This window comes from Mirounga angustirostris, unplaced genomic scaffold (assembly GCF_029215605.1).
Source record: "Mirounga angustirostris isolate CCGP_5_RB_7025 unplaced genomic scaffold, mMirAng1.0.hap1 SCAF_4, whole genome shotgun sequence".
Lineage (NCBI taxonomy): Eukaryota > Metazoa > Chordata > Mammalia > Carnivora > Phocidae > Mirounga > Mirounga angustirostris.
This window is the reverse complement of record NW_026991712.1, coordinates 300914-322319: the sequence shown is the minus strand read 5'-3', so window position 1 is coordinate 322319 and position 21406 is coordinate 300914. Positions and strand designations below refer to the sequence as shown.

The following is a 21406-nucleotide window of genomic DNA, read 5'->3' as shown; positions in this document are numbered from 1 at the left end:
GGTCATTTCTCAGTGTTGTCCTCACCTCCCAAATGGGGGCTGCAGGCTTCAGCGGCCTGATACTTGCTGGGGGGCTCCCTGTAAATGGCCTGTCCACCTTTCATTGCTGGCACCCAACCCCTGGGAAGCGCAGCCTAGAGTAGCTGCCCTCCTGTCCTCACACAGTTCCCTCTCCTCTGGGGCCCATCATGACACTCCCTGCAAGGAACGGTGTGTGTGTGTGTGTGTTCTGGTCACACCCCAGCACCAGGCACAGAACTATTTCTACAACAGCTGGGGGTGGCCCTCCCAGAGGCCTAACTCTGATTTGATATGGTTATTTCTCTGCAGGCCTCACTCCTGGATCTAGCACCTGCCTGTGCTCCTACAGGGTGGTGGGCCACCTCTCACCCCTCAGCATCTCAGGTCCTGTTTTTCAACAACAGAGTGTCCTGTGAGCTCCAAAAAGGCTGACTCCCCCGTGACTCTGCCCTCATACATACACACAACACTGCACCCGGGCACAGACAGAAAAACTGCTTTTTTGAGCAAAATTCAGGGGAAGGTACAGAGATTTCCCATACACCCCCTACCCCTGCTCATGTACAATCTCCCCAATTATCATCATCCCCACTAGTGGTGCATTTGTTACGGTCGATGAACCTACACGGGGACATGATCATGAAGCATCATCATCACCCAGCGTCTAGTTGACCTCAGGTCTCACTCCAGGTGCTGGACCTTCCGTGGGTTTGGACAAACGTGTCATGACGTGCGTCCACCAGTAGGGTGTCATACAGAGTAGACTCCCTGCCCTAAATCCTCTGGGCTCTGACTGTCCCTCCCTCCCCCCAACCCCTGGCGACCACTCATCTGTCTCCATGGTTCTGCCTTTTCCAGAGTGTCAGAGACCTGGAATCACACAGTATGGAGCCTTTTCCAACTGGCTTCTCTCACTTAGCAATATGCATTTAAGGTCCCTCCGTGTCTTTCCATGGCTCGAGAGCTCATTTCTATGTAGCGCTGAATGACATCCCATCGTCCAGATGGACTGCGGGTCACGTATCTGTTCACCTACCGAAGGACGTCTCGGTTGCTTCCAGGTTTTGGTGACTCTGAATAAAGCTGTTACATACATCCATGCACAGGTCTTGATGTGGCTGTAAGTTTTCAACTCTTTGGGGTAAATACCAAGGGCCATGGTTGCTGGATCACATGGTAAGAGCATGTTTAATTTTGTAAGAAATCTCTAAACCGTCCTGCAAAGTGGCTGCACCGTTCTGCTCTCCCACCAGCCATGAGTGAGCGTTCCTGTTGCTCCGCGTCCTCACCAGCATCTGGTGTCATCGGTGCTCTGGATTTTGGCCATTCCAGCAGGTGTGTCGTGGGATCTCGTCGTTTTGTGTTTCCCTGATGACGTATGATGTGGAGCATCTTTTATATGCTTATTCGCCATCTGTGTATCTTCTTTGATGAGGTGTCTGTTAAGGTCGCTGGCCCATTTTTAACTGTGTTGTTTCCTCACTGCCAAGTGTTCTTGGTATTTCAGATAACAGTCCTTTATCACATGTAGCTTTTGCAAATACTTTGTCCCAGGCTGTGACTTGTCTTCTCATTCTCTTGCCACTGTCTTTTGAAGAGCAGAAATTTTTAATTTTTTTTTAAAAGATTTTATTTATTTATTTGACAAAGAGAGGTAGAGGCACAGCGAGAGAGGGAACACAAGCAGGGGGAGTAGGAAAGAGAGAAGCAGGCTTCCCGCCGAGCAGGGAGCCCGATGAGGGGCTCGATCCCAGGACCCTGAGATCACGACCGGAGCCGAAGGCAGTCGCTCAACCAACTGAGCCACCCAGGCGCCCCGAAATTTTTAATTTTATTTAATTTAATTTTTTTTTAAGATTTTATTTATTTATTTGACAGAGAGACACAGCGAGAGAGGGAACACAAGCAGGGGGAGGGGGAGAGGGAGAAGCAGGCTTCCCACAGATCAGGGAGCCCGATGCGGGGCTCAATCCCAGGACCCTGAGATCATGACCTGAGCCGAAGGCAGATGCTTAACGACTGAGCCACCCAGGCGCCCCCCGAAATTTTTAATTTTAATGAAGTCCAGCTGATCAATTATTTCTTTCATGGATGGTGCCTTTAATGTTGCATCTAAAAATCATCGCCACACCCAAGATCACCTAGGTTTTCTCCTACGTCATCTTCTAGGAGTTTTGTGTTTTAACATTTGGTCTGTGATCCATTTTCAGCTCATTTTTGTGAGGGGTGTAAAATCAGTGTCTACATTCATTTTTTTACAAGCGGATGTTCAGTTGCTCCAGCACCATTCATTGGAAAGACTATCCTTAGTCCACTGAATTTCCTTTGCCCCCTTGTCAAAATCAGTTGCCTATATTTTTATAGATCTAGTTCTTGGCTCTCTACTTTGTTCCATTGATCTATTTGTCTATTCTTTACCAATACCACATTGTCTTCACTATGGTAGCTTTACAGTAAGGTTTGTTGTTTTTTTTTTAAGATTTTGTTTATTTATTTTTCAGAGAGAGAGAGCTAGCGAGAGCCACACAGCAAGGGGAGCGGCAGGCAGAGGGAGAAGCAGACTCTCTGCTGAGCAGGGAGCCCGATGTGGGGCTCGATCCCAGGACTCTGGGATCACGACCTGAGCCGAAGGCAGAGGCTTCACCAACTGAGCCACCCAGGCGCCCCTAGTAAGTCTTAAAATTGAGTAGTATTAGTCCTCCAACTTTGTTCTCCTTGAATACTGTGTTGGGTATTCTGGATCTTTTGCTTTTCTATGTAAGTTTTAGAATGAGTTTGTTGATATCCACAAAATAACTTGCTGGGATTTTGATTGAGGTTGTACTGAATGTATAGAGTAAGTTGGGAAGAACTGACATTTTGACAGTATTGAATCTTCCTGTCCATGAACATGGGATATCTCTCCATTTATTTAGTTCTTTATCTTTTGTTAGAGTTTCGTAGCTTTCCTCATATAGATTTTGTAAATATTTTGTTAGATTTATACCTATGTATTTCATTTTTGGGGGGTGCTAATGTAAACGGTATTAATTTCAAATTCCACTTGTTCATTGCTAGTATATAGGAAAGCAACTGATTTTGTAAACTTACCTTGTATCCTGCAAACTTGCCATAATCACTTATCAGTTCTAGTTTTTTTTTTTTTTTGGTCAATTCTTTAGGATTTAATACATAATTTTAGACCGAAATTCTGATGAAAAACTGTAGGGATCATCTGAGGCTCTGGATTTATTTTTGTTTCTGACAGGCAGCTGGGGAAAGGTCAGATAACCTGAATTCCATCTGGGACTGAGCTGACTGGAAATCAGGCTTAGGTTTGAGAGCTGGTCTACTTATGGCTCATCCTACTCCTGGGTACAGCCTTTCAGGAGTCCAAGTGGAAACATGGAATGTTAACTAGGGCTCATTTTTGTGGCCTCTGGACTCTGATGTCTGGAGCCATGAAACCACCCAATGGTCAGCTCAGCTTCTTAGCCTCACTGTCCCGAGGAAGAGGAAGTGCCATCCGTGTGCCAGGCTGCACTGATGCCTCCTCAGCCCTCAAGTCTCCACTCCCTAGTAGATCCCTGATGACTTCAGGGCAATTCTGTCTATTTTGTTCTCTGTGTGCAGGCTGGTCTTGTAAGTTAATGCAGTAGTGACTGCAAAAGTGGAAATCAGAGTTTTAAGAAACCAGCTGTATAGTTTGCCACCTCTGCCCCTGACCTCTGGTTGTTGCCGGACCTTTCTGGGCAAGGTCATGACTGCCAATTACTGGGACTGGGAGAAGCAGGCCTTGGAGAACACGGGCCAGTGATGCGAGACTGGATGAGAGCATGGAGGCCCATGCCAGCTGGGAGGCAGCCTACTCCAACATGCCAGGTGCGGGGCCCCCTGAGCGCAGCCAGGATCCAACTCTACCAGTTGACAGCGATGACCAGCAGCTCAGTCTCACTGTCCTGAGGAGAAGTCAGAGAGTGGCAGGACTCGGGATGCAGGCTCCCACTCCTGGGAAGTCTGCTCCTGGCTGCTGGAGGCAGAGTGAAGGGCGGCAGGTAATGTGTCAGGGACCAGCAAACCCTGAGGACTGGGCTGGGAATCCAGAAATCTGGGACTGGACTTCAGCCTGTTGCTCCCTGGCTGTGGGGCTTGGGAAAAATCACTTACCATCTCTGACTCAGTGTCCTCATTTATTCTTATGAGGACTAAGGCACATAATGTGCCTACGATAAAGTCCTTAGCTCAGTACTGACATAGAGGAAACACTCAGCAAGTGTGAAGCATTATTTCTGCACTTTTTTCCACCACTCAGCAGACAGTGACCCAGCCCTGGTGCCAGGGCCCCCACAGGGGCTATGAGGTAAAGAATGATCCTCGCCTGCTGAAGCGTGCTGAGGGCTGTTGCCCAAGGAGGCACCTTGTGGCCTGTCAGTTGTGGGCCATCAAAATCGTGCTATACGATGATGAGGGTGGGAAAGAGCGTCAGGGTCAAGAGCACATGAGAGGCAGCTGGTCAGATGACACATCTGTCCCAGGACTCTAGAGTGGTTTCATCTAGTCAGGGTGGAAATGAGAGAGACTGAGGCAGGAGAAAGGCAGACCAATGGCCTTGCCCTCCACCATGAAAACAATGTCCCTGAGCTGAGGGGCAATGCCCAGCACTGCAGCATACGTGGGCACTGAGCACCCCTGCAGAAGTCAAGGCAGGCCTGAGGCCCATGTAGGAACCTCTGAGTCATGGACTCCAAGTCACAGTTGGGAAAATGGGCCCCTAGGGCCCAGAGATGGCCCTTGGTCACGGAGAGTAGGAGCCCAGCAGCCAAGGGGGGCCTACCCCCCGACAGGCTTCACTGCACGGCGGCTTCAGCTCTCATCCTCAGGCCAGGCCTTTCCACAGCCCCATACTCTGTGTTCCCACCTGACCCCACTTCTCTGCTCTTCTTCTGGAAGCGCTCTTTGAAGCCCTACATCCAGTTTCCATGCCCTGCTGTCTGCCTCTTGTGCACCCCTCCACCTCTGACCACTGAGCGGCCAGATGGCCCAGCTGCCTGTGGCCACCCTTTCTACCCAGTCCGACCTCCCTGGCCTGCCCTCAGACCTGTCTCCTCATGGTTCCCCAAACCCAGGAAGCCTGTCCTCACCCATGCCTTAATCCCCCATCAACTCTACTAGGGCGGAGGCACCCAGGCAGAGAGTCACACTTGTCTCTACATAAAATGGGACGATTGCTTGATCTGGTTGTTCAGTGACTCTCTAAAACCATGAGAGAAGACGGAACCTTCCATGCGCTGGAAATGCTGGTGACAGGCAAGCAGGGCAGAGGCGGGTGTTGAAAGGGCAGGAGCAGGAAGAGAGGGCTCCATTCAGCTCAGAGTACTTCTCCATGGCCTCTTTCCAAAAGGAGAATGGACAGCACCTCACAAGACCAAAGCCGGAGGAACTGCTCTGCTGCTGCCTCCTCAGGAGGTGGCCGCCGTGTACGCGGATGCCCGGACCTCCGTAACAAAGTTGGTGAGTGAAACTCACAGAGCCTTGATCATGTGGACAAGAAATTGTACATCTGAAGTTCTGTTTGAAAAACAACTTGAACCACACAGCTCTCCAACTGCCCCGTAAACCTTCAGGCTCACCAATTCACCTCCGTGCCTGGAGTGGATGAGCTGTCTACCAGGCGTCCCATCGTTGCCCCTGCCCTGCTCAGGGACCTGACCAGCACACAGCCTTGGGTAGGCAGCACAAGCCACCCTGGACAAGCTCCTTCCTGCTCCCCTGCTCCTCACAGACCCTGCTCACAGTGTGGTAGGGAGGGGGAGTCTCTCCCCCAGTCTGTCCCTACACTTTACCTTCCCGTTCTTCCTACCCTGGCTGGGTGAGTGCCTTCATTCCTAAAACTACACCATGTCATTCTCAGATCCAACTCAGAGGGCACCCAGGACAGCAGGACCAGGGCTGCAACAGGCCACCAAAGACCAGGTGGGCACACGCACCCTACAGGAAACACCAAGTCTGAGGGCCTGCCCTGACCTACCCTCACCTGCAGCAGGTGCACTGAGGGCCCACCCAGTCAGCCCTCTGCATCCCGCTTTCCTGGGGAGGACACGGGAGCACAGGGAGGCTACAAAACACACCCACGGTCACACACCCACACTGGCCGACCCAGGTAGCCTCAGATTCATTCCATATCAACAAACCGACTTAGCCCTTCCAAGATCGATCTTTACACTGTCTGAGCAAACCACCAAAGGCCCGCTCCTCAGGTCTTCAAATGCCTTCCCAACACTGGTATCACTCCTGTTGGTCTGTGTTGAGGGCACTTAGGCCACCCAGAGGCACAGCACCCCACCTGGACCTATGAGTTGGCTGAGGATGGCCCCCGCCCAGTCTGACAGATGCTGTGCCCTGGGGTCCCGAGGGTCATCTCTGGAACCTTGCAATACCCTGCAAGGCCAACCCAGGACCAAGAGAAGCCAATGTCCACTTCCTTCCTTATGATGAACATCAATCTTCCCAACTTCACCTGGGAAGCACTCTGATGCATGGCCTGGAGCTCCAGGGGAGAATGCATGCTGAGGATCCCCCAAGGACTCACTCCTCTGTTAGGAGCAATGGGCTCCATGGCTCCCCAAACCGGGCAGTGACAAGCTTCTTCCAGCTTCCTGAAAGCTGCCACATGAACCTGGGGGCCACTCCAAAAGGCCTCTGCCCAGGTGCTGGTGGCTCCAGAGCCTCTCATCATGTTCCTCTGGCCAGTACAGGACCCCTCATGCTGTATACATCCAGCTTCTTGTTGAGCCAGATTCTTCTCCAGCTCACCCAAGAGCTGCCAGGAAAACCACCCTCAGGTCAGGAGACAGGACCAAGTGTGAGCCAGTGGGTTCTACCTGTAGTGAAGAAGTTGGCCATCCACATTATAATCCCGGTAAATCTCATAGTCCTTCTCAAGGAACACTCCTGGTGGTGAAGAACTAGAACATAGCAAAATGAAAAAAGACATGCGCATGAGTGCAATAATTTAAAAATATGGTACATTCAAAATAAACCTTTCACTTTTAAGAATGTAAGTGTTGGGGCGCCTGGGTGGCTTAGTCGTTAAGCGTCTGCCTTCGGCTCAGGTCATGATCCCGGGGTCGTGGGATCGAGCCCCGCATCGGGCTCCCCCCTAGCAGGGAGTCGGCTTGAGACTCTCCCTCTCCCTCTGCCCCTCCCCCTGTTCTCTTTCTCTCTCAAATAAATAAGTCTTAAAAAAAAAAAAGAAACACTCTCATGGGGATGAGAAGTTTTTTGTTTTTTTTTTTACTATTTTATTTATTTTATTGACAGAGAGAGAGCGAGCACAAGTAGGGGGAGCAGCAGCAGAGGGAGAGGGAGAAGCAGGCTGCCCGCTGAGCAGGGAGCCCAACGTGAGGCTCGATCCCAGGACCCTGGGATCACGACCTGAGCCGAAGGCAGATGCTTAACCATCTGAGCCACCCAGGCGACCCAGGGAGGGTAAGCTTCTTAAGAGCTGGGGTGTGGAGCATAACAGGCACTCGGTATCTGGGAAATAAATTAGTGGGTGGTTATCTTGGCAGATGTTCAAAGATGTGATCAAATTAATGTCTATTTATTCATTTATTTATTTTTAAAGATTTTATTTATTTATTTGTCAGAGAAAGAGAGCACAAGCAGAGGGAGCAGCAGAGGTAGAGGGAGAGGGAGAAGCAGGCTCCCCACTGAGCAAGGAGCCCGATGTGGGACTTGATCCCAGGACCCTGGGATCATGACCTGAGCCGAAGGCAGTCGCTTAACCGACTGAGCCACTCAGACATCCCATTAATGTCTATTTATGATTTAAGAACTCTCAGTAATCCAAATAAAAGAAAATTTACTTAACTTGATCAAGAATACCTATATTAAACTCAAGGCCTTCATAATATTTAGTAGTAAAAGGCTGAAAGCATACTCATTAAAGTCAGAATGAGAACACATACTCTCACCACCAGTATGTCATACTTTTGGAAATGTTAGTCAATGCAATAAGACAATGAAAAAAAAAAAGGGAAGAGATTTAAATATTTGAAAGAGATAAAACTGTCATTAGTTGTGAACCTAGAAAAAGTAAAGGAATCAATGGAACAACTTCTACTAAAGGCATTAGGGAGACTTGTAATGTTGTACCACTTGAGTGACAGACCAACAACTCTTCTGTGCATTAGCAGAAACGAAGTTCACTTCGTCACAGCAATAACAACCATGGAAATATCATAAAAGTTCAGGCATAAGTTAAAAAGGAGTATGTTAGATCAGTATGAATAAAACTATAAATTTTTACTAAGGTATATAGAGGAATCTGAACACATACAAGGTTCCTTGGACAGGAGAACTCAATAATAGTGAAGATATAACTTCAAAATTGGTTAATACACTTAATGTAATTCTAATATTTCCAATAGGAAGGAATGTTTTTAGAACTTAGAGTGTTTGGAAACTTAACCCCCAAAAATAAACACGTAAGAATAACTAAGAAAAAGTTCAGAAATTATAATGGGAGAGATCATTTTTACCATTCGATACTTAGCAATTACACTGGAAACAAATCACGTGTCTAGCAATGGGAGCTCATATTCACACAGCATTGTTCATACCAAGAAACAGAACGCTTCTGGAAATACTGTTGTGGTATTTTAATTTAATTTTATTTATTTATTTGAGAGAGAGAGGGAAGGAGGGAGAGCGTGAGCAGGGGGAGGGGTAGAGGGAGAAGCAGACTCCCCGCTGAGCAGGGAGCCCGATGCGGGGCTCGATCCCAGGATCTGGGATCATGACCTGAGCTGAAGGCAGATGCTCGACCTACTGAGCCACCCAGGCGTCCCCGCTGTAGTATTTTCAAAACTGCAAAAGTAAATGCCAGGAAACTGAGAGAGAGCATTTAGTGGGTTTCAAACTTTTTCTTCCATGTAACTATGTGTACTACAAAGTACAACTAATGAGCATTGCTTCTCTAATAAAAGTGTTTTTTTAAAAGTTGAATAAATGAATGGCTAATGTTAACACTGGCTGGTGGTCAGTGTGCTCTAACACATAATCACGCTACAGAACAAACAGCTAGAAACGTGAAAAATGATGTATTATGCAATCACATCTGTATGATAGCTATATGTACATCTCCATCAGTTGGTGCATCCCTCCTCCTCCTGGCTGGCCACCAAAGATGACAGGGGTCCTGCAGATCTGGGAGCACCTGGCTGTTGGCTAGGGCTGCAGCCACATCCCCGTACGTCCCCTCTGCTCACAGTGGCTTTGTTACGTGTGCCCAGGCCAGGCTGGTACAGTTTTTTCTTCAAAGCCAAAACCAACAGAGTTTTTCCACCACCACATTGCCACCTTCACCTCCTGGAGGCACTCCTTTTGAATTCTATGCTATCACAGTCCCCTGGGTCCTCAGGGGCCCTGACACTTCCCTCTCTATATCCAACTCCAGCCACCAGTGCCTAAGGCTGTCACCTCCCCTCCAGACTGCTGCCACCCCACTGAAGCACCCAGTTCATGCTGGGTGCATGAAGGGGATTATGTCCTTTTTTTGATGACAAAGGGCGTATTTCAAGTTGTTTATGTTTCCTGTTGCTGAGTGAATAGTTCCTAATTTGTGTCAGCTCATGATTGGCTGCTAGTATTATGGAGAAATATTGGACTGCCTTTCTCTTTGCTGTTGCTTTTTACTAGATTAAGTAGGTTTGGTTTTATTTTCCCTCTTCTGGTCAGAAAGTTGTATGTGTTATTGTTCTGTGGGACTTTTCTTCAGTGGTTGTACTTAAAACGTTTGTGGGTATGTGTGACTTACACTCACTCAGCAACAAGGAACACAGACGGCTGGGAACTATGACTGCAGACCACTCACAGGGGACAAGCTACCTGACACAGGGTGAGCACGCCTCAAAATGCAAGTCAATGGATCCAAAGAAAATGCCGCTTGGATCTTCTGTAGCATTTCCATGATGGAAGGAAGGCACACAACCAGTGAAGACAGTCTTAAAGACCAAGGGGAAAAGCGGGGTCCCAGGGGTCGGGGTGCTAACGCAAGCAGATACACAGGCACCAGTGTGGCCTAGGGCAGAGGTTGGCAGTTTAGGAGATGAAAAGCGAATCCTTCCTAGCCCCCCGAGGAAGTAGCTCCAGACAGAATCAGGCCTCAATGTAAAAATAAAACTGTAAGGTGAATGCAAGACATGTAAAGGAATATCTCTGGATTTTGGCCAAGGAAGAACTTTTTAGAGAAAACATTAAAAGCATAAACCATGAGGACAAAAGACTGATAAATGTGGTTGCATCAAAATCAAGGACAAAGGGACCAGTCAGCAGGCAGGTGACAGAGGACAGGATACTCATAACATCTACTAAGAGCAATGAGGAATTGATATTAGGAACATATAAGGAACTCCTGCAAACTAACACAGAAAGTAAACCAGCAACCCCAGTGCAAAAATGAGTAAAAAAATATAAGCAACAAATATAAGAGAAATCTCAAATGGCGAATTAGCTCATGAAGAGAGAATAAGAATCAGTGGCAAAGAAGAAATGAAAATGAATGCGCCAGGGCACCTGGGTGGCTCAGTCGGTTGGGCGACTGCCTTCGGCTCAGGTCATGATCCTGGAGTCCCGGGATTGAGTCCCGCATCGGGCTCCCTGCTCGGCGGGGAGTCTGCTTCTCCCTCTAACCCTCCCCCCTCTCACGTGCTCTCTCTTTCTCATTCTCTCTCTCAAATAAATAAATTTAAAAAAAATCTTTAAAAAAAAAAAGAAAGAAAGAAGCACATAGGGTGCCTGGGTGGCTCAGTTGGTTAAGCGACTGCCTTCGGCTCAGGTCATGATCCTGGAGTCCCGGGATCGAGTCCCGCATCGGGCTCCCTGCTCGGCGGGCGGCGGGGAGTCTGCTTCTCCCTCTAACCCTCCCCCCTCTCACGTGCTCTCTCTTTCTCATTCTCTCTCTCAAATAAATAAATTTTAAAAAAATCTTTAAAAAAAAAAAGAAAGAAAGAAGCACATAGGGTGCCTGGGTGGCTCAGTTGGTTAAGCGACTGCCTTCGGCTCAGGTCATGATCCTGGAGTCCCGGGATCGAGTCCCGCATCGGGCTCCCTGCTCGGCAGGGAGTCTGCTCCTCCCTTTGACCGTCCCCCTCTCTCTCTCATGCTCTCAAATAAATAAAATAAAATCTTTTTTTTTTAAAGATTTTATTTATTTATTTGAGAGAGAGAGAATGAGAGACAGAGAGCACGAGAGGGAAGAGGGCAGAGGGAGAAGCAGACCCCCCACCGAGCAGGGAGCCCGATGCGGGACTCGATCCCGGGACTCCAGGATCATGACCTGAGCCGAAGGCAGTCGCCCAACCGACTGAGCCACCCAGGTGCCCCTAAAATAAAATCTTTAAAAAAACAAAAAGAAAACGAATGCGCCAGTAAGACCCCCCCGCAAAGCCCAGTGCTGGGACCCTCCAGCAGCCACGCAGCACAGACCCCAGGACCACCCCTCCCGGGGCAGGTGCAGCGCCCAGCTTGGAGCTGTAGGGCCATCCCACAGGTGGAAGAGCAGCAACCCCCGAAGAAGGCACCCAGCCTAGGGCCCATGCATCATGAGAGCACATGTGAACCGCAAGACACATGCCAGGTGCATGGGGGGGAGCGGCGTGGAGACAACCAAAGGAGAGGGCGGCAGTGAAGAGCATGTACCTCAAAGGACACAAAGATGATAAACTAAACCCTTTGCTGTGTCAGTGGTCTAAGGAAACAGAATGGCAATCATCCTGCCAAACCAAAGACAGGTGTTCAGAATTGGCAACAAGTAAACCCAAGAGCTATACATTATTTATAAGAAACACACCCAGGACGCCTGGGTGGCTCAGTCAGTTAGGCGGCTGCCCTAAGCTCAGGTCATGATCCCAGGGTGCTGGGATTGAGTCCTGCATCGGGCTCCTTGCTCAGGAGCCTGCTTCTCCCTCTGCCTGCCACTCCTCCTGCTTGTGCGAGCACTGGCTCTCTCTCGCTCACAAATAAATAAATAAAATCTTTAAAAAAAGAAAGAAACGCGCTCAAAATATAAGGAAAGGACTGTAGTTTGGGGAAAGACGTTAAGAGGCCAATACCAACCAAAGAGAAATAGCATTACTACATGAATATCAAACAAGCCAACTTCAAGACAAAAACGCGGGGATAAACAGGACGACTACACGATGACAAAAGCAGTAATTCTCAAGGAAAACATAACAGCTCTAAATTCACATGCAACCAACCCACAGTTTCAACCCAGAGGAAGCAGTGACGGACAGATTAAAAGGAGAAACAGACACATTCCACCAATATAGGAGGAGACTCTACCTCTTCAGAAGTGATACATCAAGCAGACAAAAAATCAGTAAGAAACTTGACTGATACAACAGATTTGATCTAACGAACACACAGAGAACCTTAGACCTAACAAACAGGGAAAAGAAATTATTTTTTTAATAGTCATAAAATCATTTAAAAAATTCAGGATTTAAACAATAACAACAAAAACCAACTCCCCCCCATGCTTTCTGACCAAAATGAAATTAAGTTGGCAATGAAGAACAGGAATGAAAAATAACCTATAGTTTTGGAAATTAAGACATTTCTAAGTTACAAATAAATCAAAGAAGAAACCATAATTAAAATCAGAAAATATGGGGCGCCTGGGTGGCTCAGTCGTTAAGCGTCTGCCTTCGGCTCAGGTCATGGTCCCAGGGTCCTGGGATCGAGCCCCGCATTGGGCTCCCTGCTCTGCGGGAAGCCTGCTTCTCCCTCTTCCTCCCCCCCCCCCCGCTTGTGTTCCCTCTCTCGCTATGTCTCCCTCTGTCAAATAAATAAATTAAAGGAAAAAAATCAGAAAATATTTGGGGAGGCTGGGTGGCTCAGTCAGTTAAGCGTCCAACTCTTGGTTTTGGCTCAGGTCACGATCTCAGGGTCCTGAGATCGAGCCCTGCACAGGGCTCTCTGCACAGTGGGGAGCCTGCTTCTCCGTCTCCCTCTGCCCCTCCCCTACGTGTGCGGGCGGGCACTCTCCCCCCTTCTCTGCCCCTCCCTCACACTCAGGCGCGCTCTCTCACAAATAAATAAATAAATAAAATCTTTTTAAAAAATGTTAGCAATCTGAATCTATTTTGAAAATTGTATAGAGCGAGTATTTCAGGAATGCGAGCAACACAGACTCAAATGCCAGATGAATGTCCCAGGGCTGCTGTCACAAAGTGCCACAAACCGGCAGCTTCAAGCAACAGGGACCCACGTTCTCCCTGCTCTGGGGCCCGGAAGCCCAAGCTCCAGCTGTGGGCGGGGCGGCTCCTTCTGGAGGCTCCGGGGGACACGTCCCAGGCCTGTCTCCAGCGGCTGGTGGAGCCGCGATCCTGGGCGTCCCTGGGCGTGTGGACGCATCGCTCTGTCTCCGCCTCCGTTGTCATGGGCCTTCTTTTTAGGTGTGTGGTTTTTTAAAGATTCTATTTATTTGACAGAGACACAGTGAGAGAGGGAGCACAAGCAGGGGGAGTGGGAGAGGGAGAAACAGGCTTCCCGTGGAGCAGGGAGCCCAACGCGGGGCTCGATCCCAGGACCCCGGGATCATGACCTGAGCCGAAGGCAGATGCTTCACCGACTGAGCCACCCAGGCGCCCCTGTCATGGGCCTTCTTGTGTCTCTGTTCTTACCAGGACACCAGTCCTACCTGGTTTAGGCCCACCCCACTCCAGGGTGACCTCATCGCAACCTCACTGATCACATCTGCAAGAGCCCTATTTCCTAAGAAGTTCCCATCCTGAGCTCCTGGGGGTTAGGGCTTCAACATATCTTTGTGGGGGACACAGTTCAACCTACAACACTGATCTCAATAGACTCAGCAAATACTTGATAAAACGGTACCTCCATTCACAGTAAAAAGCCTGACAGTGTCATAGCATTACAAGGACAGCAGGCCTGCAGCCTGAGCACCTGGACAAGGCCAGGAGCTGGGGCTAGATCAGCAAGAGCCCAGCAAACGTGGGAGAAACAAGACTGACACATAAGAACAGGAATGATCAGAAGACAGGACTTTAGGGGCACCTGGGTGGCTCAGTCGTTAAGTGTCTGCCTTCGGCTCAGGTCATGATCCCGGGGTCCTGGGATCGAGCCCCACATTGGGCTCCCTGCTCCACAGGAAGCCTGCTTCTCCCTCTCCCACTCCCCCTGCTTGCGTTCCCTCTCTCGCTGTGTCTCTATCTGTCAAATAAATAAATAAAATCTTAAAAAAAAAGAAGAAGAAGAAGACAGGACTTTAAAAAGAGATATAAAGTAGATAAAGCACCTGGAAATAAACCTTAAAAAATAAGCCAGTCCTTCATGGAGAGAAGGGTTAACAGACACCATCTTTACGTGGGAGAAGACAATATAACAAAGACACCCATTTCCTCCAAACTGATCTATAAACTCAGTACAGTTCTAATCCAAATCCAAACAGGGCTTCTTGTGGAAATCCTGACCCCAAACTGATGCAGTAACCCCCACCACCCCAGAGAATATCCGAGGCACCCGAGGAGGACACTCCCACCCCTGGGCAGCATGGCACAGGGCAGAGAAGGGCAGCCCGAGAACGGGCGTGACAGACACATCTGCCAACAGAACCCGAAACAGAATCCAGTCTCTCCACCTAATTACAGAGATGAGTCAGCAACCAATAGGATAAGACTTCCAAATCATCACGATCCAACAGAACGGAGACTGTGTGATGAGCCCAGAGGCTGTAGCAGCTGATGGGCGTAGCAGCTGATGGGCAGAGGGAGGGCCGGGAGGGCCTCCCGGCAGCAGCACAGCGTGGGCCCCACAGGAGGCCCGAGGCAGAGCCCACACACCCGTTTGCTTTCTCCTGGGTGCTCACCCCTGGGGCCCCCAACCTCACCAAGGGCGGTGCCACTTTCTGGGGGCGACGCCCAAAGGTCCCCGAGTCTCCTCAGGCCTGCCCAGCCACCACCTCTTTGGCCTCTAACCTCTGGTGTGTGTCCAATGTAGGGGCCCAGGGCAGGCCACCCCAAAATGTGCCACCATGGCAAACTGATTATTCTGCACGGAAGCCACTTGGGAATGCAGTGGTGCAAGGTCATCAGACTCCGCTCTGTCCCCTGAATGCTGAAGTAACCCTTCCATGGGGAAACACTGTCCCTGTAGGAAGAAGTAAAAAGGCACCATTCTCACCAGCGGTAGGAGCTTCCTTGCTGAGAGAGCTGGAGAAACAGACCTTGTCAACGTTACCTCAGTCCAGACTCTGCTTAGAATTCCTCTCTAAGTAAAGCTCCCAAACGTCTGTTTTCTTTATCCTGTCAATTCCTCACAAATTTACTGTGTCTTTGTCTAAAAAATATAAAAACTACCTGCCTTGGCCATTTCTTGGGGTCTCGATTTCATTAATGGACCTCTGTGCATGAAACAAAACTGCTTTTTCCCTCCTGTTAATCTGCCTTATGACGATTTAATTCCGAACCCAGCTGGAAGAGTCCTGGGAGGAGAGAAGGAAATTTCTGCCTTCCCAGCACCAGCATGCACACTGATCTGACCCCTGTATGTGCCTCATCTTCCCTGCCCCATTTGGGAGCGCCACAGCCAGCTGCCCAGCCCCCCACAGCACCCCAAATCTGCCAGCACGCCCACCCAACTGCGCCACGTAGAACAGCATTTCCAGCTCCTACCGATGGCTGCCAGCCACCTGTTTCCATCCCGGGCCCCTTGGACATCCCTTTCACAGGAGCAAAATGGACCCTCAGCATACAGCAGGTTTGATCACTTTGTGGTTTCCACCGTCCCTGAGTGAAATCCAGCCCGCCTCACCCCAGCCCCACTCACCCCATCCCTACCACCCTGCCCCTGCCTGGCCTCCGAGGCCAATTATCGTGTCCCTCCATCCTCCCTGGCTCCTTTCACCACCTGTTCCCAGGGCATACCGTCCCAGCACCTTCCTGACCAGCCATTCCTGCTGGACTCGGCTCCCCGAGCGCTGGGCCCTGCAGCGTGCCTGCCAGGTGTGGGCACTGGGATACAGGGCACCTTTGGGGGTGTGCCTCTGGTTGGTCCTAACACCACATTCCCGCTTCCCACAGTGGACAGAACCAAACGATTTCATGGTCATAAGCCAGAAAACCTCCGTAAGGACAGACCAGGCCCTCCTCGTCACCAACAGAGGCTCCTGCCAAATGGCAACGAGAGCATCTGTGGGCAAGGGTGGGAGGCAACCGCTGGTATGAGGTTCGGGCCTCACCCAGCCACCCGGGCCCGCCCGCCCGCCTCACCTGCCGCTCTCGTCCTTCAGAGCCCCAAAAGTGGCCTGCCGGCTAGTCCTCCCCAAAGGCTCCTGCGCCTTCTCGCCGGCATCCGGCTCGGGCTCCAGGGAGGAGCTGGTGCTGCCCTCGCGGCTGACGCCGCTGCCCCTCCCAGGGCTGTTCTCCGCCGAGGCGCGGGGTGACTCAGTGTTCTGCTTCAGGGTCTGCAGCTTGGCCAGGGGGATGATGTCGCAGTCCTGCGGCCGGTGCCACACAGTGCGCTGTGTGCTAGCATTGTAATAATAGAAGCGGGATGTGTTGGGGTCAAACAGCTCCCACCACTGGTTCTCGCTGGTGCGCTTGATGCGGACGCCGGCAGGAGGGTCCCACACGCACTCGCCCGTGACCAGGTTGGCATACATACGCTCGCGGGTGCGTGGCTCGATGATCTCCACCCACTCCAGCCTGAGAAAGAGCAAGAGGAGAGTTAGCAGGGTCGGGTGCTGGCCTCTGGGAACAAGGGGCTCCTGCAGCCTGGCCCAGAGCGAGGGCGCTGGCGGGGCTGGAGACGCAGCTGACTCCAACCGCGGGCCCACTGCCCACCCCAGGGAATGGGTCCTGCCCATCAAGTGGTGTGCCCTTTGTCCCCCAGCTGCTGTGCAGGCCACCTGCTTGCGGAGGGTGGGGTTTGTAGACCTGCCTACAACAGCAGACCCTTTCCCACATCTGCCAGCCCCAGAGGCAAGAAATCCTGTCACTTATACAATAAAACCAAGCCAAACTGAAGTCCCATCCCTGATCTTCTACATGCTCATTACTGCCCAGGAGCTCTCTAGGGAGACTTGGTCCAAGCGCCTCTCCACTGGGCTCCACAGGCTCTAGCTCCCTGTCCTCAGAAGAACCTGGACACAGCCTGGCTGCGTCCTGCAGGATGCCCTGGCTACTCAGTCGGCCTGGCCACCATGGGCCACCACTGCCCGTCCATCTGCAGCAGGAATGGATGCCACCATCTTTACATTGGGCCTCTTGAGAAGGGGCTTCCAGCTCAGCTGGGATGGGACTTGGTGCTCTGGAGCCATTTCCTCCCTGGGGCTCCCAGAGTGTCCCCACCTCAAGGACACAGCTTCCATCACACTAAGTTTTTTGGGTTTTTTTTTAAGATTTTATTCATTTAATTAATTAATTAGTTGATTTGTTTATTATTATTTTTTTAAAGATTTTATTTATTTGACAAAGACACAGCGAGACAGGGAACACAAGCAGGGGCAGAGGGAGAGGGAGAAGCAGGCTTCCTGCTGAGCAGGGAGCCCGATGTGGGGCTCGATCCCAGGACCCTGGGACCATGACCTGAGCCGAAGGCAGACGCTTAACGACTGAGCCACCCAGGCGCCCTATTCATTTATTTTAGAGAGAGATACAGAAAGAGCATGAGCGGACGGGAGGGATAGAAGGAGAGGGAGACTCCAAGCAGGCTCCCTGCTGAGCGTGGACCCCAACGCGGGGCTCAATCTCACGACACTGAGACCACGACCCAACGCCCAACCAAGTCACCCAGGCACCCCCATCCCACTAAGTTTTTTAATGAAAACTAAAGCTATTTAGAACAAGGCAATTTTAATGTCGGTATGTCGATATCGGTGTGTCTGGCTGACATCTGGCATATTTTTATTCTGCTTCCAAGTTTCCACACAAATAACAACCCTTTAAATGCCACAGACTGCTGTGTCTGTAGGTCCTCCTGCTGTTCTGGAACCTCACAGTGGGCACGCTCCTCAGCACCACAGCCCTGCCCTTGGAGACCAGACCCACTCAAGGCCAGATACCCCTTGCTGGAAGGAGAAGGACCAGCCCACTCACTGTCCACTCCCAGCAGCTCAGGGACTCTGGGGCCTCCGTCGGGATCCGCAGATGCTTCCGGAAGCCCGTGGCGAGGACCAGGTGCGTCCTGGGTCCCCATCTCAGCCAGCGCCTGGGCGTGGGCACCCAGCACAGCACAGTGAGGCCAGGTAGAGGACACAAAGTGGAGCCAGTCTGCGGGGAAGGCTGCTCTGCGGGATGGGGTGCCACTGTGGGGCAGAGAGCGCAGGGGGTGGGGGACACAGAGAGAAGGGAGCACCGCAGGACCAAATGCATGACCAGCCCGTGGGGCTCCACAGGCCCTGAGAAGAGCTAGACAGTGCAGGCCAAGTCTGGAGCAGCAGGGTTTGTGAGAGAAAGGGTGGGGAGGAGTGAGTGGACATCCCTCCTGACCCAACTTCGCCTGAGAAGCCAAGAGGAGCCAGGAGCAGGCAGGGAAAGTGGTGAGGCCACCGTGTGGGCCGTCCTGTTTGACACAAGGATAAAGAGCAGCCATCTGAATGCTGGCAGAGCCGTCCCGTGGGTATCAGGTGGGGGGGGGGTCGGGGTCAGGGGGTTGGGAGGAAGCCAGGTGTCCTAGGACCACGAGCAGAGCAGCACCCAGAGCAAGAGGGGCTCTACCTTAGGCTGCTACCCCAGGGAAGGAGGAAGCCAGCAGACGCAGGGTGAGTCCCATCCCACACCCCCCCCAGGACCCAGCACAGGGCAACCCCCTTCCCCTCCACCACTGCCCTCCCCACCTGCCTGGTCCACAGACCACACACCCCACTTCTCCGAGGGAGACCAGCAGGGGCCTCTGCAACTGCACTTTCCAGTCTTAATGGAACTGGGCCACTGGATACTACAGATCACTCCCTTTCACCTTCAAATTTTTAACATTTTGTTTTCAAACTGTCTCAGGCCATTGAAGCTGCTCTAACAAAACACGGCAGACCGGGCAGTTTACAAACAACAGACATTCCTTGTTTGCAGTCTGAACTCCTGGATGCAGGAGTTCACGGTGCCGGCACGCCGGGTTCTGGTGAGAACCCTTCCGACTGCAGATGAAGCTCCTCACTGTGCCCTCACACAGCAGAGAGGGGCAGTGTGCCCTCTCAGGGCACGAAGCCCATCATGGGGCTGCCACCTTCAAGACCTAGCCCCCCCAAAGGCCTCGCCTCCAAATACCACCAACACGCACAACACGGGGGACACGGGCCTCCAAATACCAACATGCACAGTCCGTCCAGAACAGAAACAATTTCAGACTTACGGAACAGTAAGGCGACGGACGGCCTTCCGGATTCCCCACATTACCGCCCCACAGCACACACGCGGGGATTTAGTCAGGAAGCTGTGCTCGAGCCTGGCAGGAGCGTGTGGCCACGGCCACGGCAGCACCCCCACTCTGCCCCCTCTCCTCGTGGTGGGGACAGGCCTCGTGGGGAGACGCTTTATGCATCCGGCTGACGTCTCACCAGACTCTCCCACTGATGACCCGCCATTCCCTCTGCGTGTGTTCGTCTGTCAGCAGCGGCCACTGTGGTGGCAGGAGGACAAAACCTTTTCTCCTTCCCACTTTCTGTTTTCCAAGCTTTTACAACGTGTTCTCACTCCATGGTGCCTTTTGCTTTTTTGGTGGAAAGTCTTGATTTTAATGTAGTTTAATTCGTACATCTTTTCTTCCCTGATTTCTCCTCCTTTACCTTGTTTAAGAAATCTTCCCTACTTCTAGGTCAAAACTCTTCTCTCTGAAATCGACTGTCAGAGTTTTATAGCTTTGCCTCCTATTGAAGTCGTTTCTGTATCTGGCCTTCTGCTGTGTGACATTTCACTTTCCCCACGCAGACAACTGGGCCTCTGAGGACGGTCGGCGCACAGCACCCTTCTCTCCACGACAGCCCCGCGTCTGAGCGTGCCGCCCGCTCTGTGGGTCAGTCTGAACCTGACCAGCACTCTGTTGTCCTCACCATGCCAGCTGCGAGCAGTGTGCATTTCCAGAGTCCCCGCTCGGCGTCCTCCTCAGGCCCGTCTTGACTACTCCCAGCCCTCGCTCTTTCCTACAAACTCTGCTGGCCCACCCAGGAGGATCAGACACGTGCTCCACCCAAACCATGGTGTACCCACTCAGCTAGGTCTTCTTTAAAGGCTGTGTACGTCTTCTGTCAGATTTACTCCCAGGCTTCATACACACACACTATTGTAAATGGTATGTTTATTCTTTTTAAAAATAAAATCATGACCTATAACATATACAGAGAAATGTATAGAATACAGGAATAAGTTTAATGAGCAGTTATGACTTAACACTGGTGTAGCCATCGCTCCCCAAGAAATAAAACAAGGCAGTGTTGGACACACACCCACAACACCTCTGTTCACCCTGAAGACACCACTGTCCCGAGCTTCAGACTGCTTCCTTGCCTTTACAGTTAGTTCTACCATCTTTGAAGATAACCCTAAACCAATTGATTTAGGTGTGTCTACTTTTTAATCGTATATTCCCCCAATAAAACTAATTTTTTTGTGCATTTCGTTTCTTTCACTTGCAACTGAAACTCACTGATGCTGTCTGCCCAGCTGCTGCCCACTCGAGCTCCCGGCCCACCGCACTGCCTGGGTGAATCCTTTACACGGTGTTTTGTTTGGGTTTACTTTTAGTTTGTGTGTGTATGTATGTAATCTCTACACCCAACATGGGGCTCAAACTCATGACCCCAAGATCAAGAGTTTCATGCTCCAGCGATGGAGCCACCCAGGCTCCCCGGTCACACGTTCTTGATCAATTCTGCTGCTGATGGACGTGTGGGTTGTTTGCCATCTGGAACTATCTCTCTCAGCCCCGCTGTGCACATCCTTATCCATGAGCCCTGGCAGGGGATGCAGAAGCCTGCAGAGATGGGAATGCTGCATCCCAGGTTGCACACCAACTGTCCAGAAGACCCCAGCTTGCTCTCCCCTGAGCTATGCACAGCAACGTTGCTGACTCCTCACCCCGGCCTGCCTGGTAGTGTTCACTTTTTGCATTGTTAACTTTATAAATAATTTTTTGATTGTTGCTGGTGGACAGAAACACAGTTTATTTTGCATATTACTTTTTAAGATTTAAAAAAAAAAGATTACTTATTGGAGAGAAAAGAGACAGAGAGAGAGAGGGAACATAAGCAGGGGGAGCAGCAGAGGCAGAGGGAGAAGCGGACTCCCCGCTGAGCAGGGAGCCTGAAGCGGCCCAGGACCCCGAGATCATGGCCTGAGCCGAAGGCAGACGCTTAACCGACTGAGCCCCCCAGGTGCCCCAGTATATT

General features: G+C 51.0%; 1 protein-coding gene across 6 annotated transcripts in view; it reads right to left on the bottom strand.

The window, feature by feature from the left end:
- Positions 1 to 21406, bottom strand: part of ARHGAP39 (Rho GTPase activating protein 39) — a 92314-nt gene that overhangs the window by 19827 nt on the left and 51081 nt on the right. For 5 of the 6 annotated variants that reach the window (XR_010410463.1, XM_045895636.3, XM_064587638.1 and 2 more), the window contains 2 exons: positions 16296 to 16730; positions 6882 to 6965 (listed from right to left, as the gene is read on the bottom strand). Coding sequence is in view for 4 of the 6 variants with exons in the window: in XM_045895636.3 (XP_045751592.1) it covers positions 6882 to 6965; positions 16296 to 16730 (519 nt within the window). In the remaining 2 variants the exon portion in view is untranslated. Of the gene's footprint in view, positions 1 to 1057; positions 1610 to 6881; positions 6966 to 16295; positions 16731 to 21406 lie in introns of those variants that run through there. The other variant, XM_064587642.1, reaches the window with a different exon arrangement.